The 24,520-nt window shown below is 47.1% G+C and overlaps 1 protein-coding gene across 15 annotated transcripts in view; it reads left to right on the forward strand.

Moving 5' to 3' along the window:
• The window catches only part of LOC141176011 (uridine phosphorylase 1-like), a 214,332-nt gene that overhangs the window by 527 nt on the left and 189,285 nt on the right, over positions 1 to 24,520 (forward strand). For 13 of the 15 annotated variants that reach the window (XM_073659970.1, XM_073659968.1, XM_073659971.1 and 10 more), the window contains exons 2-4: positions 2,488 to 2,548; positions 19,782 to 19,902; positions 20,153 to 20,311. In XM_073659970.1, coding sequence (XP_073516071.1) covers positions 2,496 to 2,548; positions 19,782 to 19,902; positions 20,153 to 20,311 — 333 coding nt within the window. In that variant the 5' untranslated portion in view covers positions 2,488 to 2,495. Of the gene's footprint in view, positions 1 to 532; positions 618 to 2,487; positions 2,549 to 3,875; positions 3,991 to 19,781; positions 19,903 to 20,152; positions 20,312 to 24,520 lie in introns of those variants that run through there. The other 2 variants (XM_073659972.1, XM_073659969.1) reach the window with 2 other exon arrangements.

Below are 24,520 nucleotides of genomic sequence, written 5' to 3' on the forward strand. Positions count from 1 at the left end.
CGTGAGCAGCCGGGTGCAGCGGTGAGCAGCCGGGTGCAGCGGTGAGCAGCCGGGTGCAGAGGTGTGCAGCCGGGTGCAGAGGTGAGCAGCCGGGTGCAGAGGTGTGCAGCCGGGTGCAGAGGTGTGCAGCCGGGAGCAGAGGTGTGCAGCCGGGAGCAGAGGTGTGCAGCCGGGAGCAGAGGTGAGCAGCCGGGAGCAGAGGTGAGCAGCCGGGAGCAGAGGTGAGCAGCCGGGTGCAGAGGTGTGCAGCCGGGTGCAGAGGTGTGCAGCCGGGTGCAGAGGTGAGCAGCCGGGTGCAGAGGTGAGCAGCCGGGTGCAGAGGTGAGCAGCCGGGTGCAGAGGTGAGCAGCCGTGAGCAGCCGGGTGCAGAGGTGAGCAGCCGGGTGCAGAGGTGTGCAGAGGTGTGCAGCCGGGTGCAGAGGTGTGCAGCCGGGTGCAGAGGTGTGCAGCCGGGTGCAGAGGTGTGCAGCCGGGTGCAGAGGTGAGCAGCCGGGAGCAGAGGTGTGCAGCCGGGAGCAGAGGTGTGCAGCCGGGTGCAGAGGTGTGCAGCCGGGTGCAGAGGTGAGCAGCCGGGAGCAGAGGTGAGCAGCCAGGTGCAGAGGTGAGCAGGAGCAGAGGTGATCAGCCTGCAGAGCCGCAATGTCATATCAGTGACCCGCATACGTCCGTGTTCTGGCCGATCCGGCGAGGCTCTATTCTTATCAGCAGGTTCTCATCTGTTCTTTTCTATCCATGATACAGAGCAAATGTTACATTATGGGGCCATCCACATCCTACTTCCATCCATTGGCATACAGAAAACCCCAATTAAGTTTATGGAATGTGTTCAATCCGTATTGCATCAGTATTTTATCGGTATTGCATCAATTTCTGTGAGTGTCTAAGGAGCTGTTCACATCTGCATTCATCATATGACTTAGGTTGCTTTCTAGTGATGAGCGAGCATGCTCGGGTGTTTTCCAAGTGTCTTCAGCGTTCTCAGGTGTCATGTTTTAATCACTCCATGCGCATGATTTGTGACAGTTTGACAGCTTTAATACATGTGAGGAATGTCTGTTTCTTAGGCATTCCTCATATGTATTAAAGCTGTCAAACAGTCGCAAATCATAAGCACGGAGGGACTGAAACATAACACCCGAGCACGCTGAAGATACTCGGTGAGCACCCAAGCATGCTCGCCGAAAGGGTTGACTGAACTTTCTCGCTCATCACTCGTGCTTCGCATTGAGTTTAGGGACACGCTCGGTGGCACTGTCGGGGCATACATTCAAATACCGTTTTGCGGGGGTTTGCATTTATGCCCCAACTGCTCCTCACAGATCCCATTGACTTATAATGGGGTCTGAGAAGCTCCACCATAAGGGTGGGTGCACACAACGTCCTTTTCAGGCTTATTTCACTTGGAACCTGCCTGAAAAAGAGCTAAAAACATAAAAAATAGGAATATATGATCAGAAATGTACAAATCCCATTCCTGTCCATATGTTCTGCTTTTCATAACTTCTTTCAATTGCTTCAAGCTTCTAAAATTGTGATGCAGCAAAAAGAAGTGACTTGTCCATGCTTCTGGCAGCTTCCGCCTGGAACTCCCACTATGTTAGATGTGGAATAAAAATCACCAGTGTGCATGTACACTCCCTGGAGGTGTGAACCGTTACAGAGCTCATACTCCTGCAACCACTATGTAACACCCCTTTAAGCCACCTCCGTAGGCAGGGTGCCTGGTAGTTGTCACCGCAATATGGCGCAGTGTTTCCACCCGAATCTTGCTAGGAGCTGTAGTGGTATGCAGGAGGGTCTTCTTCCATGGGTTGACTCGGGAAACCCTTGTCCATGCTTCATACACACTCACAAGATATGAGGTTGAAACAATTAACAGGTGTATTTACAGAGGTATGAATGGTGTTACATTCAGGGGGCATAACAAAGAACAGCGAGACATATAATAATATTTCACAGTCTATGCTACAGCATCAGAAAGTAATTTGTAGGTCCGAACTTTAATGCCCGCATGATCGCCATGACGTAAGTTTACGTCATTTTACGGGAACCCCTTCTCGACCATGACGTAAACTTATGTCAAATGTTGTGAAGGGGTTAATGATAGGGCCAAAATTGAGTTTTCGTGATTAAATTACTTTTCTTGCCAGAAATGACTTTGCATTTTTGCATTAATCTAATCACTTTTCATAACAATCTAGTTATTGCATATTGCTACAATAAATAACTGAAGTAGCAAACTTTGTGAAAACCAAACTGTGTGTTAGGCCACGGCCCCACTATCAGTATTTGGTCAGTATTTTTGTTCAGGAGTAGGAACCAAAACCAGACGAGGAACAATCAGAGAAAAGGTATAATAGAAACAAGTCACCAATTCTGCATTTATCACCCACTCCTGGTTTTGGATCCTACTGCTGAGAAAGAATACTGACCAAATACTGATAGTGGGGCCATGGCCTAATATGCATTACTCTTTTCTCTTTCCAGATTTTAATATGGCACCGGTTACAATAAGTAAGGAGGGACAACACGAACCATCACAGTCGGGGTAAGTACTCAGTGCAGTGAGTAATGTGTGCATTCACCATATACTAACGATGAAGAACAGCATTGCAGGGAAAGTCGTACCGTATGCTCATAACTGATGTGTGTGCAAATCGCTTCCTGCTGTAAATCAGTAGTACTTCTTCCTGTGTGCTTAGCACATCAAGCTATACTACATAATGTATTATAAGCATAAGAAGGTATTTCAGGACAGTGACTATATTGCATACAGCATCTCTGGCAGTGAGGCGCCTTTCAGACGTCAGTGTTTGGAGTACATGTGGTGTCCGTTTCCACACAAACTAGAGACACTGATACATGTAGACCCATTCAAATGAATGGGTCTTTGTTCATGTCAGTGTGTTTCCATGGAACGTGTGTCCATGGGCAAAACATGCTGACTTGTCCTTTTTTTTAACCGCAGCACAGGCTGCAAAACGTCACGCACACATGCACACTGATGACACATGGATGACATCCGTGTGTCATCAGTGTGACACGTACTGGCGCCTGGGAATCCGTGTACAGTTAGAGTTGTTCCCACGCGCCGCATGCAGAATGGTGCCCTCATGATTGTCCCCTGCTTGTGCAGCGATCAGTGCTGGCAAGGGACAATGATGAGAGTAGTATTCTGCCCCACGCTGTGTCGGGGTATAAAAATGAGAATAAAATAAAAAATTCCTTATACTCACCTGTCCGAAGATGTCCCGCGCTGTAATCCACCTGACCACTTATGCCGAAGAGCCGGGACAATTACTTGCTCCAGCGAGCGGGCCCCGTAGCTGCGCGGAGCTCAGATAGTGACAGGACACCGTTCACTGAGCGCAGATCCAGGACCCGCTTGCTAGAGCGAGTCAATCTCCCCGGCTCCTCGCCATGAGCGGTCAAATGCGTTACAGCGGGGGACATCTTCTTCGGACAGGTGAGTATAAGGATTTTTGTATTTTATTATTTTTACACCAGGACACAGCGGAGGCAGAATACTACTCTCAACATTGTCCCTTGCCAGCGCAAGTATAGAACCATGATGAGGGCAGCGTTCAGCATCGGTGCTTGGGAACAGTGCAAACTGTACACTGATTCCCATTTGCCGGTACATGTGATACTGATGTGGCACACATGGACACTTATATCTCCGGTACTGTTTTATCCAGTACCGAAAATATTTGGACAAGTGAAAGAGGCCTGACTAATACAGGGAAAATAAGCTCTAGGGATGACTGGAGTTTAAAAGGAACGTGTCAGGAAGATTTTATTACTGACACTAGTAAGGCTGTATAGGTTTTAGTACTGCAATAAAAGTAATATATTTTCCCCTTCTCCCATGACAGCACCACCTAAGAGAGGGTATCCGCCCACCAAGGACAGGAACCTACTGAATAAAAAGGCGGTACCTCTCTTCCGCATCAGGGGTTAAGCATGGGACTAGCCACCAGTACTCTTAAGGTACAAGTATCAGCTCTGGGGGCATTATATAATTATGACTTGGCGGCGAATAGGTGGATCATTAGATTTATTAAAGCTTGTGATAGGTCCAGGCCTATTCATACTCCAAGGATGCCTCATTGGGACCTTAATTTGGTTCTAGAGGCACTAACCAAACCTCCCTTTGAGCCCTTAGAGGAAGTTTCAGAAAAAATCCTAACTTTAAAGACTGCCCTACTGGTAGCCCTGACATCAGTCAGTGACTTACACGCACTATCTGTTAACCATCCATTCACTCAAGTATGTATGGATAGAGTAATCTTAAGACCAGACCCAGCCTATCTTCCGAAGGTAGCCTCCAAATTCCATAGGACGCAAGTAATCACTCTCCCTTCCTTCTATCCTAATCCTAGGGATTCTGAGGAACATAAGCTTCACACCTTAGCTGTTAGGAGGGTGTTAGTCCAGTATTTGGAGGTGACAAAAGCCTGGAGGAAGAGTGACGCCTTATTTATATCCTTTCAGGGGGCTAGGAAAGGACATAAGGTTACAAGAGGGACCATAGCTAGATGGGTCAGGGATACTATTACCTTAGCCTACTCTTCTAGCAATCTGCCGGTTCCAGAGAACCTGAAGGCCCACTCCACCAGAGCGGTAGCTGCTTCCTGGGCTGAGAAGGCGGATGTGCCCATCGACATCATATGTAAGGCGGCAACTTGGTCATCCCCCGCTACATTTTACAAACATTACCGTCTTGACCTTTCCTCTTCTACTGATCTGTCCTTTGGTAGGAAGGTGTTGCAAGCGGTGATCCCTCCCTCTGGTGTCTGATCTCTATAAATCTCTCAGGTGGTGCTGTCATGGGAGAAGGGGAAAAGATCCTAGTTACTTACCGGTAACGGGATTTTACGGAGCCCATGACAGCACCCTATTAATTCCCTCCCCTTTATCACTATGGTGTGCACTTTTTAAGGTGTTTATTACAAACTAGATGGTGGCCCGATTCTAACGCATCGGGTATTCTAGAATAGGTATGCGGCCAACCGGGCACAATCAGCAGAGCTGTGTTTAAATTTTGCGCCAAAATCGCTGATTGGTCGCGTTCGGCAAACGCGACCAATCAGCAAAGCGGTGTTTAAATTTGGCGGCAATATCGGTGATTGGTCACGGGCGGCAGCCGCGACCATTCAGCAAGCCGTGTTAGTGAGGACTGGAGAGCGTGTTTAAATTTGGCACCGATACTGCTGACTAGTCGCGACCGCGACCACGACCAATCAGCAGAGCGATGCAGAGCAGGGTTTAAATTTGGCGCCAAAATCGCTGATTGGTCGAGGCCGGCGACCGCGACCAATCAGCAGAGCGTTGTTTAAATTTGGCCTCAACCAATCAGCAGAGCGGTGTTTAAATTTGGCGCCAATCTCGCTAAGTGTTGGTGGCTGGCGGCCGCGACCAATCAGCAGAGCGGGGTTTAAATTTGGCCCCAATACTGCTGATTGGTCGCGGAGTCGGCGACCGTGACCAATCAGCAGAGTGTTGTTTAAATTTGGCACAAAAAACGCTGACTGGTCACGGCCCACAACCGCGACCAATCAGCAGAGCGGTGTTTAAATTTTGCGCCAATACTGCTGATTGGTCGTGGACGCTGGCCGAGATCAATCAGCAGAGCGTTGTTTAAATGTGGCGGCAAGATCGGTGATTGGTCGCGTGCGCAGAGCGCGACCAATCAGCGAATTGTATTGGTGAGGAGCGGGGAGCGGAATCGTATTCGTGAGGACCGGGGAGCTCCGCTGCCTGTGCGGGTACTTCCACTCTGAGAACCCGGTACATGAGCGGGCGCTCGCAGCAGAAGTATCCCGACCCGCAGCGCCGCTCCCCGGTCCTCCTTTCACATCTTAGCCGCTGATGTCCCCACAGTATCCGCACGGTGTTACTAAGGTCCGGACATTTGTGTTAAAAATCGCTGATTGGTCGCTGGCGCTGCCCGCGACCAATCACCGATTTGGGCGCCAAATCGGTGATTGGTCGCGGGCAGCGCCAGCGACCAATCAGCGATTTTTAACACAAATGTCCGGATTTTTGTAACACCATGCGGATACTGTGGGGACATCAGCGGCTAGGGTGTGAAGGGAGGACCGGGGAGCGGCGCTGCGGGTCGGGATACTTCTGCTGCGAGCGCTCACTCATGTCCCGGGTTCTCGGAGCGGAAGTATCCGCACAGGCAGCGCCGCTGACATCCAGGCGGCTAGGGTGTGAAGGGAGGACCGGGGAGCGGCGCTGACATCCAATTGGTCGCGGCTGCTATTTAAATCTGCCGCACAAATCGGTGATTGGTCGCTGTCTTGGCCCGCGACCAATCACTGATCTTGGCGCCAAAGTTAAACACTATTGTGCTGATTGGTCGCGGACGCTGACTGCGACCAATCACCGATTTGGGCGCCAAATTTAAATATCGGCCGCGACCAATCACCGATTTTGGCGCCACATTTAAAAAGCGTCCGCGACCAATCAGTACAGTGGTGTTTAAATGTGGAGCAAAGATCGGTGATTGGTCGCGGCCGATATTTAAATTTGGCGCCCAAATCGGTGATTGGTCGCGGGCAGCACCAGCGACCAATCAGCGATTTTTAACACAAATGTCCGGACCTTTGTAACACCATGCGGATACTGTGGGGACATCAGCGGCTAGGGTGTGACGGGAGGAGCGGGGAGCGGCGCTGCGGGTCGGGATACTTCTGCTGCGAGCGCCCGCTCATGTCCCGGGTTCTCGGAGCGGAACTATCCGCACAGGCAGCGCCGCTGACATCCAATTGTTTGCGGCCGCTATTTAAATGTGCCGCACAAATCGGTGATTGGTCGCGGTCTTGGCCCGCGGCCAATCACTGATCTTGCGGCTAAAGTTAACCACTACTGTGCTGATTGGTCGCGGACGCTGCCCGCGACCAATCACTGATCTCGGCTCCAGATTTAAACACCGCTGTTCTGATTGGTCGCGGCCGATATTTAAATTTGGCGCCCAAATCGGTGATTGGTCGCGGGCAGCGTCTTCGACCAATCAGCACAGCGGTATTTAACTTTTTCGCTAAGATCAGTGATTGGTCGCGGTCTTCGGACCCGACCAATCATTGAATCGTCTTGGTGAGGACCGGGGAGCGGCGCTGCCTGTGCGGCTACTTCCGCTGCGAGAACCCGGGACATGAGCGGGCTCTGGCAGCAGAAGTATCCCGACCCGCAGCGCCGCTCCCCGGTCCTCCCTTCCGCATGGAGGTCAGCGGCGCCGGCGGTCCTTCCGCTTCTACTGGCCGGGAGATGAGCGCCTCGCGCCGCTCATCTCCCGGCTGCATCTCCGTCCCGCAGATGGGTCCGGCGGTCGGGGTCCTTCTGCCGGTACCGGCCACTGAGCTCCGTCCCGCAGATGAGCCGCTAACGGCCGCCATTTTTTTTCTGAAATCCCGCGGCGCTGATTGGCCGCTGGCGGACCAATGAGCGACGCGGGATTTCCTGGACAGACAGACACACAGACAGACACACAGACAGACACACAGACAGACACACAGACAGACACACAGACAGACACACAGACAGACACACAGACAGACACACAGACAGACACACAGACAGACACACAGACGGGATAAGACAATTATATAGTAGATGTTGAGGTGGCGGTTATGTATTAACCGGTTTTCGGAGGCCCTCTCATGCTCTAAAACAAAAACTGATGCGGAAGAGAGGTACCGCCTTTTTATTCAGTAGGTTCCTGTCCTTGGTGGGCGGATACCCTCTCTCAGGTGGTGCTGTCATGGGCTCTGTAAAATCCCGTTACCGGTAAGTAACTAGGATCTTTTTCCAGGACGTGCCCCTGACAGCTCCATGGGGGACGTCCTCCTAATCCTTCCAGGGACAGGAAACATGAGAGGTTAAAAGCCCCCCATCCTCCTGTGCTTTTCCTGTCCGTGGGAGGATAGGAACAGGAGAGGAGCAAAGGGTCTGTGGACCCGAAGATCTTACCGGATGGCGGACCCAGGGGGATCGGGTGGCCTAGCTTCTCCTTCCCCCTGAGAAGATGTCCGTAGCTGACTGGCCCCCTCAGCCGGGCCAGTGTATCGCTGCTCCTGGCCTCGGAGCCGCTTCCCTCTGGCGAGGGCTGATGGCTCCAGCGCAGCCCTCCTGAGCGCGATGCCTCCAGGACCCGATGTGACGCACTTCCGGCGGGAGCGCGCGCTTTTTTTTCAAATTTAAAGGTGCAGTCGGCGTGCGTTTCAGGCTGGAACGCATGAAGCAGAGAAGACAACAGGACAGGTAGTATAAAAAGGCTTGCCTGTGTTCTGTGTATCTGCTGTGCTGGTGACTGTTAAGGATGGAGGACTCTGGTAAAACTGAGACCCCATCTGAGCCTTCCATGGTGCACGTGAGTAGGGATGGTCCTATGGAACAGGGTATTCTGGGGATACTGGCTATAGTTTTTCCCCCTTAAATAAATTATATATTCCTCCCTGTCCCTCTATGTCTTATAGGACAGGGTTCCCACTAATCCACTAATGACAGTTAAGAAGGATAATAAAAAGGATACTGGGAAGCCTAAGAGATGTGTCATCTGTAACACTAAGTTGCCCCTAGCATGTGGAAAATACTTATGTGAGAGATGCACTTCCAGGATAGTTTGGGAGGAACAGCTGTCCATCCTGGCAGACATGAGGTGCAGGATCAGGGAAGAGGTTCAAGCCTCCATTTCTGGCCTAGTTTCATCCCAGGCCCTGAGCAAAGAGGCCTAGGTGGGAGATGGAACTTAGTTCAGAGGATGAGCCACAATCCTACGTGTCTGAGGACGACGAGGAAGATGACACGGCTTCTAACCCGCCAGAAGAAAGAAAGAGATACCTGTTTTTGTCAGAGTATACGGACGAACTCTTGAGGTCTGTCAGAAACACCATGCAGGTGGAAGAGACTCCTAAATCTCATTCCGTACAGCATGAGATGTTCGGAGGCCTCAGGTCACAGAGAAACAGAGTTTTCCTGGTTAACAACCATATCTGGGCTATGATCCTGGAAGAGTGGGAAGACGCTGAAAAGAGACTAGTCGTCCCACGAGACTTTAGACTCCATCTACCATTTGACCCTGAGGACATTAAAACATGGGAGGAGATTCCCAAGATTGACGTCCCGGTAGCCAAGATAGCTAAAAAATCTTCAATCCCCTTTGAGAACTCTTCTAGACTGATGACCCGATTGACAGGAAGGCGGATGGCCTTTTAAAAAGGACCTGGGAGACTTCAGCAGCTATCATTAAAACTAATATTGCGGCAACATCTGTTGCCAGGTCTATGTACATTTGGGTCGACGATCTTGAAGAACAGTTGAGATCTAAGACTCCTAGGGATACTATCCTAAAATCACTTCCCTTACTGAGATTGGCGACAGGTTTCATGGCTGACACTTCAGCAGAATCCGTCAGATTTGCAGCCACAAATAGTGTGTTATCAAACACAACTAGACAGGCTATCTGGTTAAAGACATGGTCAGGGGATAGTCAGTCAGGCGACTTAGTAAGCTCATCTCAGGCTGGCAGTCCATAACTCCAAATCAGTGGGTGTTAAATACTCTGAGTACAGGGTACAGGATAGAATTTTTCCAGTACCCACCCGAAAGGTTCATTTTAACCGAGTCCCAACCTACAGTAAAAATTTCCCCCCATGTGGTCAAAAGTTCAGAACTTTCTGCAAATAATTGCGGTTTCCCAAAACGAGCAGTTTCAGGGCCACTACTCGAGACTGTTTTCCATAAAAAAGCCATCAGGGGAAACGTGGATAATTATAAACCTAAAACCATTAAATCTGTGGGTAACATACAAGTGTTTCAAGATGGAGTTGATCAAGTCGACAATCCCTCTAATAGACAAATACGCAGTAATGTGCACCTTGGATCTAAAAAAAGGCATACTATCATGTTCCCATTCATCAACAGTATCAAAAATATCTTAGTTTCGCTGTCAGGTACGGTGATCATGTTCACCACTTCCAGTTCTGTTGCCTACCCTTCGGCCTAGCCTCTGCCCCGCGGGTCTTTACCAAGTTAGTAGCAGAGATTGTATCTTACCTGAGGAAAACAGGAGTCATCATGGTCCCTTACCTAGATAACTTTTTATTTGTGGCCGGTTCTCATTTAGAGCTACAGGAACACATACAATTTACAGTGTCCACCCTAAAAAATCTAGGTTGGTTGACAAATTGGGAAAAGTCGGACCTAGTCCCGGGAACCAGAAAGATCTTCTTAGAGGTCACTTTAGACTCCCGTCTAAGAACCTTGTTTCTACCAACGGTGAAACAAAAAGCGATAATAGACAAGGTATTTCAATTTTCAAGAAGTCGTTGCTCGATCAGGTCAGCAATGAAGATTCTCGGATTGATGACAGCCTGCATTCCTTGTGGGAGGTGGAGTCATTTTCATTTAAGGGAACTGTAAAAAGCATTTTTATCTCGTTGAAACAAAAAGCAATTGTCCCTAGACAAGTTAATGCCTCTGTCAGGGATAACAAAAGAGAGTCTGGGGTGGTGGACAGTCCCAGAAATTCTTCAGCTGGGGTTAGACTGGGTTCCCTCTCCAGTTGTAGTCATCACGACCGACGCAAGTCAGTCAGGTTGGGGTGGCCACATAGAGGAAAATATTTTCAAGGGGCTTGGTCTCTAGAGGTTCAGGCTATGTCATCAGACTACCGGGAACTTATCGCTGCGTGGGAAGTTCTTCGGCGTAATGGTTACCTGGTATGAAACAAACACATAAAGATACTGTCGGACAATACGACGATGGTATGTTTTTTGCGACATCAGGGAGGCCCGAGACACACAATACTTCAAAGTCTGGCATCGAAAATATTTGTCCGGTTAGAAAAGTTTGCCCTATCAATCTCGGCAGTCCACTTAAAATTGCTCACAATCAGCAGATTTGCTAAGCAGACCAGAAGTTCTACCTTCAGAATAGGAAATAAATGGGGAGGTTTTCCACACTTTGTGTCACTGATGGGGTGTCCCACAGATAGACCTGTTCGTAACGAGAAAAAATGGAAAGACCAAGAAATTTAACTCCCCAGGACAACCCAACGGGAATTGATGCGTTATCCCAGGCATGGTCAGAAAGTCTCTATTACTCCTTCCCTCCCTTACTCTTGATTCCAAGGGTCCTAAGGAAAATACAGGAAGATCAGATAAAGATAATTCTGATAGTCCCTTTCTGGCCAAGAAGGAGTTGGTTCCCCCCTTTGTCCAAGATGGCCCTGGATGATTCAATATTGCTTCCCTTAAGGAAAGATCTCCTTTTCCAGGGACCAGTCTTATATCAGAACTTGGGCTGATTACACCTCTTGGCTTGGATCCTGAGAGGCAGATTTTGAAATCCCAAGGCCTATCAGATCAGGTCATAACTATGATACTGGCAAGTCGAAAACCAGTCACCTTAGCTATTTATAGGAAAATCTGTTTATAAAGTGGAAGCTCTGCAGTGGAACAACCCTCTAGCTTCACATCCATGGATAGCCAGGTTTGCAAAGGCAGTTCAGAGGCTAAGGCCTTGGGTAAAAAGATCTGTTCCACCGTGGGATCTTAATTTAGTGTTTAATGCCCTATGCAAGCAGCCATACAAGCCAGCCAAGGAAATAAATATCATTAGGCTTAGCCTTAAGACAGCCTTTCTAGTTGCTATCAACACTGCTAAGAGGGTGGGGGAACTACAGGCATTATTCATGGAAAATCCATATTTGCAGATTTATGACGATAGAATCATGCTGAGGTTAAAGCCAGGGTTTCTCCCTAAGGTAGTCTCTACAAAAAATATCAATCAAGACATTGTCCTGTCGTCATTTTGCCAATTCCCCAAAAAATCCGAAAGAACAGTTTTTCCATTCCTTAGATATGAGACAGTCGGTCATTAGTTACCTTGAGACCACTCGTGATTGGAGAATAGATCATAACTAGTGTTGAGCGAGTAAGTTCTATTAACCCTTTCGCCGAGTATGCTCGGGCCCAGCTCCGAATATTTATAGCTACTCGGTGATAAGGTTAAATCGCTCCCGTGTGCATGATTTGCCACTGTTTGACAGTTTTATTACATGGGAGGAATGTACACATTCCTCACGTGTAATAAAGCTGTCAAACAGTTGCAAATCATGCACACGGGAGCGATTCAACCATATCACCGAGCAGCTATAAATATTCGGAGCTCGGCCCGAGCATACTCGAACAGAACATACTCGCTCAACACTAATCATAACATGTTCATCCAGTATGCTGGTAGGAAAAAGGGGAAAAAAAGCATCTAAGAAGACCACCCCCAGGTGGATTAGATCCACGATAGGGCTCGCCTATTCAGCAGAGGGGAACAGTCCCCCGGAAGGGTTGAAAGCCCACTCTACTCGTTCAGTCTCAGAAAAAGGTGGGGCCTCTTTAGAACAAATATGCGCTGCAGCAACATGGGCAAGTCTGAGTACCTTTTCTAGGCACTATAAAATGGATGTCCTGGCAGGACAGGGAGTAGCTTTTGGCAGGAAGGTTCTCCATGTGGTAGTCCCACCCTAGGGAAATACTTTGGTATTCTCCATGGTGCTGTCAGGGAGACATCCTCTAAAGCGGTAATTAGACTTACCGGTAATTGTGTTTCCAGGAGTCCATCCTGACAGCACAGTTAGTTTCTCTCCCTCCTTGAATGTCTATACATTGTGAAGTTACATGTGTATGTAGAGATTAATAAGTGTTGCATCCATCCAGTTGTGGTACTTAGAAAAAACACAGGATGGGAGGGGGGGGGGGGGGGGGGGCTTTTAACCTCTTGTGTTTCCTGTCCCTGGAAGGCTTAGGAGGACGTCCTCCATGGTGCTGTCAGGATGGTCTCCTGGAAACACAATTACCGGTAAGTCTAATTACCACTTTTGTAGTAATCCGATGAGCCAGAAATCATGAGATATGCATATGAAAATTAGCCTGGAAATGCCACCACTTGCAGGCAAATTTACAAAGCTTAATTTGTCAACGGCGGCTCATCAGATTACGGTACTATAAAACATGAATCCTGTTTACTGTTGTACTAAAGCCTATTAAGCCTTACCACTAGTTTTATATCAGTAAAATCGCCCTGGCAAGTTCCCCTTATAGATCCCCTGTGATTAGGATTTCCATATAGAAGCCATTGCTTCCACTTTCTCTAGTCTTTTAAAGGGAACCTGTCACCATGAAAAAGCAGTTTAATGTGCAGGCACCATGTTATAGAGCGAGGAGCTGGGCAGATTGATATATAGTTTTGTGAGAAAAGATTCAGTATAACCTGTATTTCCATCATTGAATCCTCTGCTCTTTCTGGGATTTTTGGCACAGTGGGCTTTCCTATCCGTGACTGACAGCTATCTCTGCATGCACACCTATACAAATAAAGCTGTCAGTCACTGATAGGATCGCCCATCTTCCATAGGGAGGATTAAATGATTAAAAACCCAGGTTATTTTGAATCTTTCCCCCCTAAACTATACATTAATCTGCTCATCTCCCCCTGCTATATGACATGGTGCTTGCAAATTGGACTTCTTTTTCATGGTGACGGTTCACTTCAATACATTTCTAACAAGCCTACTATTCTCTATAGGCACTGCCTTGTGGCTCACAAAAATCTTTAAAGTTTTCCAGCGCTGTACTGTAATATGCACTGTGATCTGCCTTGTATGAATGATGCGGATAACATATTCTACTTCATCCACACAGGCGGCAAAGCATCAGCCTCTTTGATGGATGTGTGCATCAAACATAAATGGAGGGGCAGCATTACAAGGCAGAGAGGGGGCACTATGCATGATCTGGGATCGCCCATCAGACCGCTTGGTGCCCATTAGAACATTAGAATGTAGTGATGAACAACTTCAAAGATTTTTTTTCGAAGGTATTCAGGGCTGTCCGGGGAATATTGTGTGCTTGTTAGTAATGTATTGGGACTGTGGCCATTATAGGTAAAACCTAGTGGCAGGTTCCCTTTAAACTTCAGTGGGTTTCTAAAAAGCTTACTCATAGTAGCTCTGTGTCATTACTGTAATTTGTAGATCCGCATAGGCATTGGGTGTTTGACCTGGGTCTATCGTCCAGAATGCCGTCATCTGCAAGGCTAAATTCACACATCCCTGTGACACATCTTGGAGAGATCCTTTTTTTTTTCTTGAACAACACAGTGACCCATAGACTTTTATTGATCCATACACACATCAGTTTTAAAAACAGCTCAGTGTTTCCGGACCGTGAGACTCAGAGCATTTCCTATTCTCATCCATTTTGCAGATGAGACATGGCTATTAAAGCCTATGGGGATCCATGAGATGAAACTAGGAAAACATAATTGTACTTCAGCTTTTCTTCCTAGTTTCTAATGCAACTAGGGTGAAAAAAATCAGTAATTTTTTTGGGATGGTAACAGTCACACGTACTGTATGTGAATCTTGCCATAGAAGTAGGAAGTTGATGGAGTTGAAATGAATTCAGTCTGATAGTAAATATTCATTCGGTTCTTCCACTCTAATTAATGATGGTGTTCAAGCTGCCAGTGAAGACCCTTCACTCTGATTCACATTTTTGGAAGAAATGCTGTAAAGGGGGTAGATATGCTGCAGGGAGGATTGATGTTCTGCAAGCGCATGGTAGCAATAGACCTAAATAGAAATCTCTTTAGAGAGGTCATCTAGAGCTGGAGGGACTGTATACAGAGAAATCATTAACTGAGATTAATGGGATGCTATAAATTGCAGAGGACTTGGTAGATACCTGATTTTTCCAGTCACACACAACTTGCATGTCTTCACCCATAAGTAGGTGAGTGGGTGAGTTCTTATGCCCATAGTAAAAAAGTAAAACAGTCTGAGAAATCCCCTTTAATCTTGCATGGAAACAGCTAATTCACCTGCAAGACTGTGTGATCGATAGTAATGGCTGCACAGTCTTGCAAGTAAAACAGCTGTAATCCTGCAAGACTAAGCTATTGTGCTGGAACAGTGGAAAGACCAGAGCGGCACAGTGCTGCCGTGGTGTAAAATTGTGGCATGACTGCTGCATGTGAATGCAGCCTAAGAAACACAGGCAAGCCAAGAAACTTACAAGAAACAATTACAGCTTAATTGAGTCCTTAATATGAGATTGGTGGGGATTCGACATTCAGAACCTTCACCAATCGGCTCATTTCTGCTGCATCTCCAGTGAAAGGAAGATAAACTGCAGTAATTGGCAGTAACCACAAAACTATGTACAGAGCTGCGTATTCTGACCCATACACTCTTTACATCTGGCCACTGCAGGAGCAAATATCAGCAGATCGGAGAGGGTGCTGGGTGTTGGACCCCTACCGATCTCATATTAAATAGGTCATCAATATGCAAGTCCTTAAATGAGTCAAATATGTTCCAGGACACCATTGAGGGTTATTACATCAATTATAGATTCAAAATCAAACACAAGCTGTGTGTTTTACATTGTTCCATTTCTTTGTATAGCCACCTGGTTGCTGCGTCTCGGTGGTTGATCATGCTGCAAACTCTGGGGTGCTTCCCTACTACAATAGAATTAATGATTCTTTTAATGATCAGCCAACTATCCTGCTGGAGTTAAGTGATTGAGGTCAGAGGGGTTATAACATGAAAAGCCTGGTTGGAAGCAATAAAAAAAAGCTTTGAAAATTATATTCCCTTGGTGGGTGAGGTGTCCATCCAGTAGAACTTTGGTCCACAAGTCGGAGATATAATGTGATAATTTCACAGGCATACAGACATTGAATAAAATGTGACATGCAGAAGTACTGCTGTTGCTTTAAAAGCATTCAGCAACTATTAGAAGTAACACAAGCACAGGAGACAGGAAGTGTTGTGCTCCAGAAACATCCAGCAACTAGAGGGGTTAACACAGTCACAGGAGAAGGGGAGCATTTTAGCAGAGCCCCAGGGGGATCGTGGGGAAGTTGTTTACTGTCTGGCTGGAGCTGAAGAGAAAGGTGGTGTGTGTGTTCTGTATCTCACAGAAGCGCCCCTGCAAGTGAAAAGGATTCAAGTCAGGAGTGAAGCTAAGCAGAGGTCAGGTAGAGTTTCTGAACTAACAGTGCAGAGTATTGTCAGGCAGAAAGATAAGGACTGGAAGAAATGGTGTCACAGGGGTCATCTCCCTCAGCAAACCCCCCCCCCCCCTCCATCTCACTGAGCTGTAAAAAATGCTGTGTTCATTAATGTGCCTTTGCATTACAACTGTGCTGTCCTGTACTACTGGGAAGACTGTGAACTGCTGTGCTGCTAAGGAAACTGTACTGTTTGTTACTGGAGCCTGTTGCTCATAAGACTTAACTTGCACTGGCTGTGCGGCTTCTTATTAAATGCTACTGTTCTACTGTTTATGAGGACTCTTGTCAAGTGTGTCTGGTCAGCCAGTGAAACAACCTACGTGTCTGTGCCTGAGGGTCAATACCCCTGTGTGCCTGAGAGAAGCTGCAGCACATGGTCTGTGGTCACCCTGAGTAACGGTTCCCCCAGGATTCCAAAGAATTCATGTAACCTGTCTCGCCTCTATCTGAACCTAGCGGTGTGCGTGTAACAAAAACTCAATGTCTTAAAAGCAACCAAGAAAACCTATTTGTCATATTATTTTCTACATTTAGCCAATGGAAAATAAGTTGTTGGTGCCAAACTCCTGTACAGGAAATAGGCTACGCCACTGAATTCTGAAGTTTTATTGTACTCCTTAACTATAAATGTTAAGTGTGGGAATATTCAGAAATTGCTTTTCCTGTGAAGCTATTTCCCAGTCATGCAAGTCAAAGGTTGGCAGCTTGCTGCTTTCTTTTCTTGAAAGAAATGTTTTTGTTACTTGAGCCAGTAGACTAGTTATCTTACAGTTTAAAGTAATTGTCTACTAAAGGGCAAACCCTTTTCAATTCCCACAATGTGCGGAATAAAATAAGAAAAAAGCCATTTCCCACCTGGATCGGGACCCCCACGTTGTGTGCTGTGTTCCCCAGGCGATCTCATAACATTGTTAATGTTACGTAAGTGCTGCAGCTTTCACAATTCCTTCTGATGAGACCGTAGTTCTGTTTGATAGACCTGTGAATGTTTTAGCTACACCTGATAAGCAGAAGTGCCCATGTGATATTTACAACGTCACAAGATCGCTGGGGGTCAAGGTGCTTGGACCCGATAAGCAGCATAGGTACAGGAGGTACTGTGTGTATCCAAGAAAAACCAATAGATGTACAATGTAAAAGTAGTCAAAAAATAGTAAAAGCCGATGGCATGTGTGAAGACTTGCCTATCAAGAACTCCCAATGCGAGGAGTTTCACAACTGTTTCTTATGAGGTCAAATGAAATAAAAACCTCTAAAATGACCTATCGGATAGACGCTATTCTTCTGGTCTCAGCACCAGACACCTGACACATGCTACCAATTGGCAGCCATTGATCAGTTGCAGTCTTTACTTTCCTTTTTTCTTTACTTTTCCGTCAGAAGTTGTTAGTATATAGTAGTAAATAAATTGGCTGCATTATAAGGCTGTGTTCACACGATGCGTTTTTAATGCTCTTCCGCGGCGTTTTTGCAGCTGCGTAAACGCTGCGGAAACGCATTAAAAACGCATGGTAGAAGGGCAGCAATGTTCCCCAATTGAAATCCGCATGTGCTGTGCCCATGATGCGGATTTTTCCGCAGCGTAAACGCTGCGCTCAAAAATCCGCAGCATGTCAATTAATTTTGCGTAAACGCTGCGTTTTCGCCGCCATTGACTTGCATTAGAACGCGCCAATTCCGCTAAACTGCATTTGTACTTGCGTTATTGGCACGTTCTAATATGCGGATGGTACCCGGGTGTGGAGGAGAGGAGAGTCTCATCCACACCCAGGTACCATTAAAAAAGCTGTAAGGCTGAGTTCACACGATGCGTTTTTCATGCGTTTCCGCGGCGTTTTTGCAGTTGCGTAAACGCCGCGGAAACGCATGAAAAACGCATGGTAGAAGGGAAGCAATGTTCCCCAATGGAAATCCGCATGTGCTGTGCCCATGATGCGGATTTTTCCGCAGCGTAAACGCTGCGGTCAAAAATCCGCAGCATGTCAATTAATTTTGCGGAAACGCTGCTCTTTTGCCGCCATTGACTTGCATTAGACCGCATGGAATCCGCATCACTGTATATGTTGATGCGCTTTTCATGCGGTCTAATGTGCGGATGGTACCCGGGTGTGGATGAGAGGACTCTCATGCAGACCCAGGTACCATTAAAAAAAAAAGAATAAAATAAAAAATATATATATTCTCACCTTCTGACGGCCCGCGCTGCGTCCTGCCGGCTTCCCGGGCACTTCGCGGTTGAATGAAGAAGGACCTTCGCTGACGTCAGAGTCATGTGACGGGTCACGTGACGCTGACGTCGGAAGGTCCTACAGTCTTCACTGCCGGCAGCCGGGACCGATGAAGCAGGACACCGGGGGCCATCAGAGGGTAAAGTATAGATTTATTTTTTGACATCACACACTATATAAATCCATGCCGGCTGCATGGATTTATATAGTGTGAAGTTGACAAGCACTTTCCAAGTGATGCTAAAATCGCTTGGGAAGCGCTTGTCAACCCGCATGCGGAAATGAAAGTGAAGACCGCTTCATTTCCGCATGTCCCTGGCAGGAAACCGCATGTACAATCCGCATGCGTTTTTTCCTGCCAGAGAGATGCAGAAACGCTCAGGAAAAAATCCTGAGCATTTCTGCATCGTGTGCACATACCCTAAAAAAAGAATAAAATAAAAAATAAATGTATACTTACCTACTGTCGGCCCGCGCACCGCTCCTGCTTGGTTCCCGGCACCAACTGAGTTGAAGGACCTGCGCTGACGTCGGCAGTTGCCGTCAAGGGAGAACTGAGCAGGACACCGGGGGCCATCAGAGGGTAAAGTATACATGTATTTTTTATTTTTACCATTCTCTCGGGTCACACTATATAAATCCATGCTGGTTGCATGGATTTATATAGTGTGACCTAGCTGTCAAGCACTTTCCAAGTGATGCTAAAATCGCCTGGAAAGCGCTTGTCAATCCGCATGCGGAAACGCATGTGAATCCGCATGTATTCCGCAGGAAAAAAGCATGTACAATCCGCATGCGTTTTTTCTGCCAGGGAGATGCAGAAATGATGCAGAAATTTTCTGCTTCATTTCTGCATCGTGTGCACATACCCTTAGACTACTCTTAGCTATGTCCTATTTTACGCTTGTATTTGGTAAGACAAATTACAGGGATAAAACACATAATAATCTGGTTCACTTTTGGGCACAATTTGTGCCAGAAATATGCTCAGTAAATCTTCGCCTCTTCTGTATCAAATTTTAAGATCTTTGTTTGTTGTCTTGAAAATGTGTTGAGATCCACTGACAAACACCAGTAATTGGTGAAGAAGCATTCACCACAATCCAATCTTGGGCCTGTGTAAGCATGGCTGCAAACGGGCATCTCGTTCGTCGGCTGTTTGGATCGTTGTCAGTCACACCTCGGGCACGTAATTAGGAGATGTGCTGCCAGAACAATCCTGGTACCAATTGTTCTGTCCTCCTATAGTTTGTATCGAGCTGTGAATACCAGGCCACAAATGGTGCCATTGACGAAGACATTTGATTCGACTTGTGTATGGCTCATTGAGAGTGTCAGATCTTGGAGCCATACATGTAAGGACAGGGTTTTTTCAACTGTTTATGATATAATGAATAATTGTTATGAATATAAAATGGTAAAATCCCTTTATTAACATCAGTTACTGTTTCTGCTTTGATTTTATAGAGAAGAAGGACGCATTCACCTTCCCAATCCTCACCTTGTAAACATGAAAGAAGACCTATTGTACCACTTTGATCTGGGAACGAACACACATGATTTTCCAGCTTTGTTTAGTGATGTTAAGGTGAGAAATGACTAGAGCAGGGGGAAATAAACAAATGAGCAATAGTCGGTTTAAAGGTACATTCTGGACTCACAGTATTGGCATATAGTAGGGATCAGTGAGGGGGTAACGCTGTCATCAGTCCGCTGTCTGTCCGCATCCGGTGAACTCTGCATTATTTACCTACTTACCGTAATCACAGTACTAATAGCTGGGGGCAATTTCATCATTGTCCTTTTCAATTGAACCAACTTTCTTTTTCTCCTTTCAGTTTGTATGTGTTGGAGGGAGCCCATGGAGGATGAAAGCGTTTGCTCAGTACATTACTGGAGAATTGAAACTGGGAAACCCTGAAGAAGACATTGCCAATATATGTGCGGGAACTGACCGGTATGCCATGTACAAAGTAGGACCAGTATTAGCAATCAGTGTAAGTTATTTTAATCAGATTAATAAACATTCCATGCAAATAAATGGATTATCTCCAAAATCTTTATATGTAATTATGGTGTAAACCAAGGATTTGCCCAATTACAACTATTGTATGTCTTTGGATTTTCAGGAGTTATAGAGTACCACAATTTACAGCCTCCTTCACATGTCCATGTTTGCAGTACTTTTCTTTCAGGGATGCCACACGAATAAGTTATAACCTATGCTGCTGTGCACATCTGTGTTTTTACACGGACTGTATGTCCATCTAAACCACACAGACACATGTCCATTTTTTACCGGCATCACTGATGACAAGAGGGAATACAAGTCTCTTCATCCTTGTAAAACACGTACAGCACACGGAGGGCATTCATGTACTGTACATGTTTAACATTGCAAAGTATAGGAGAAGCTTTGTCACACTGATCAGAACACTGATGGAATACTGCTGGCACACTGATCACAACACTGCTGGCACACTGATCACAACACTGCTGGCACACTGATCACAACACTGCTGGCACACTGATCACAACACTGCTAGCACACTGATCACAACACTGCTGGCACACTGATCACAACACTGCTGGCACACTGATCAGAACACTGCTGGCACATTGATCAGAACACTGCTGGCACATTGATCAGAACACTGCTGGCACATTGATCAGAACACTGCTGGCACACTGATCACAACACTGCTGGCACACTGATCACAACACTGCTGGCACACTGATCACAACACTGCTGGCACACTGATCACAACACTGCTGTCACACTGATCACAACACTGCTGTCACACTGATCACAACACTGCTGTCACACTGATCACAACACTGCTGTCACACTGATCACAACACTGCTGGCACACTGATCACAACACTGCTGGCACACTGATCACAACACTGCTGGCACACTGATCACAACACTGCTAGCACATTGATCAGAACACTGCTGGCACACTGATCAGAACACTGCTGGCACACTGATCAGAACACTGCTGGCACACTGATCAGAACACTGATCAGAACATTGATGACACACTGATCAGAACACTACTGGCACACTGATCAGAGCACTGCTAGCACACTGATCAGAACAATGCTGGCACACTGATCAGAATACTGCTGGCACACTGATCAGAATACTGCTGGCACACTGATCAGAATACTGCTGGCACACTGATCAGAACACTGATCAGAACATTGATGACACACTGATCAGAACACTACTGGCACACTGATCAGAACACTGATCAGAACATTGATGGCACACTGATCAGAACATTGATGGCACACTGATCCGAATACTGCTGGCACACTGATCCGAATACTGCTGGCACACTGATCCGAATACTGCTGGCACACTGATCCGAATACTGCTGGCACACTGATCAGAACACTGATCAGAACATACATGGCACACTAATCAGAACACTGCTGGCACACTGATCCGAATACTGCTGGCACACTGATCAGAACACTGATCAGAACATAGATGGCACACTGATCAGAATACTGCTAGCACACTGATCAGAACACTGCTGGCACACTGATCAGAACACTGCTGGCACACTGATCAGAACACTGCTGGCACACTGATCAGAACATTGATGATACACTGATCAGAACACTGCTGGCACACTGATCAGAACACTGATCAGAACATAGATGGCACACTGATCCGAATACTGCTGGCACACTGATCCGAATACTGCTGGCACACTGATCAGAATACTGCTGGCACACTGATCAGAACATAGATGGCACACTGATCAGAATACTGCTGGCACACTGATCAGAACATTGATGGCACACTGATCAGAACACTGCTGGCACACTGATCAGAATACTGCTGGCACACTGATCAGAATACTGCTGGCACACTGATCAGAACATACATGGCACACTGATCAGAACATTGATGGCACACTAATCAGAACACTGCTGGCACACTGATCAGAATACTGCTGGCACACTGATCCGAATACTGCTGGCACACTGATCCGAATACTGCTGGCACACTGATCCGAATACTGCTGTCACACTGACCAGAACACTGCTGTCACACTGACCAGAACACTGCTGTCACACTGACCAGAACACTGCTGTCACACTGACCAGAACACTGCTGTCACACTGACCAGAACACTGCTGTCACACTGACCAGAACACTGCTGTCACACTGACCAGAACACTGCTGTCACACTGACCAGAATACTGCTGTCACACTGACCAGAATACTGCTGGCACACTGATCCGAATACTGCTGGCACACTGATCCGAATACTGCTGGCACACTGATCCGAATACTGCTGGCACACTGATCCGAATACTGCTGGCACACTGATCAGAACACTGATCAGAACATAGATGGCACACTAATCAGAACACTGCTGGCACACTGATCCGAATACTGCTGGCACACTGATCCGAATACTGCTGGCACACTGATCCGAATACTGCTGGCACACTGATCCGAATACTGCTGGCACACTGATCCGAATACTGCTGGCACACTGATCCGAATACTGCTGGCACACTGATCAGAACACTGATCAGAACACTGCTGGCACACTGATCCGAATACTGCTGGCACACTGATCCGAATACTGCTGGCACACTGATCAGAATACTGCTGGCACACTGATCAGAACACTGATCAGAACATAGATGGCACACTGATCAGAATACTGCTGGCACACTGATCAGAACATTGATGGCACACTGATCAGAACACTGCTGGCACACTGATCAGAATACTGCTGGCACACTGATCAGAACATTGCTGGCACACTGATCAGAACATACATGGCACACTGATCAGAATACTGCTGGCACACTGATCAGAACATTGATGGCACACTAATCAGAACACTGCTGGCACACTGATCAGAATACTGCTGGCACACTGATCAGAACATTGATGATACACTGATCAGAACACTGCTGGCACACTGATCAGCACACTGCTGGCACACTGATCAGAACACTGCTGGCACACTGATCAGAACACTGCTGGCACACTGATCAGAACACTGCTGGCACACTGATCAGAACACTGCTGGCACACTGATGGCACACTGATCAGAACACTGCTGGCACACTGAACAGAATACTGCTGGCACACTGATCAAAACATTGATGGCACACTGATCAGAACATTGATGGCACACTGATCAGAACATTGATGGCACACTAATCAGAACACTGCTGGCACACTGATCAGAATACTGCTGGCACACTGATCAGAACATTGATGATACACTGATCAGAACACTGCTGGCACACTGATCAGAACACTGCTGGCACACTGATCAGAACACTGCTGGCACACTGATCAGAACACTGCTGGCACACTGATCAGAACACTGCTGGCACACTGATCAGAACACTGCTGGCACACTGATCAGAACACTGCTGGCACACTGATCAGAACACTGCTGGCACACTGATCAGAACACTGCTGGCACACTGATCGGCACACTGCTGGCACACTGATCGGCACACTGCTGGCACACTGATCAGAACACTGCTGGCACACTGAACAGAATACTGCTGGCACACTGATCAGAACATTGATGGCACACTGATCAGAACATTGATGGCACACTGATCAAAACATGGATGGCACACTAATCAGAACACTGCTAGCACACTGATCAGAACACTGATCAGAGCACTGCTGGCACACTGATCAGAACACTGCTGGCACACTGATCAGAACACTGCTGGCACACTGATCAGAACACTGCTGGCACACTGATCAGAACACTGATGGTATTCTGCTGGCACACTGATCAGAACACTGCTGGCACACTGATCAGAACACTGCTGGCACACTGATCAGAACACTGCTGGCACACTGATCAGAACACTGCTGGCACACTGATCAGACTACTGCTGGCACACTGATCAGAACACTAACCGGAACATTGATGGCACAATGATCAGAACACTGCTGGCACACTGATCAGAACACTACTGGCACACTGATCAGAACACTACTGGCACACTGATCAGAACACTGATCAGAAGACTTCTGGCACACTGATCAGAACACTACTGGCACACTGATGGCACAATGATCGGAACTCTGGCACGCTGCTAGCACACTGATCAGAACACTGCTGGCACACTGATCAGAACACTGCTGGCACACTGATCAGAACACTGATCGGCACACTGATCAAAACACTGATCAG

Source organism: Phyllobates terribilis, unplaced genomic scaffold, assembly GCF_046119375.1.
Source record: "Phyllobates terribilis strain yellow unplaced genomic scaffold, ASM4611937v1 Scaffold_16__1_contigs__length_26959993, whole genome shotgun sequence".
Lineage (NCBI taxonomy): Eukaryota > Metazoa > Chordata > Amphibia > Anura > Dendrobatidae > Phyllobates > Phyllobates terribilis.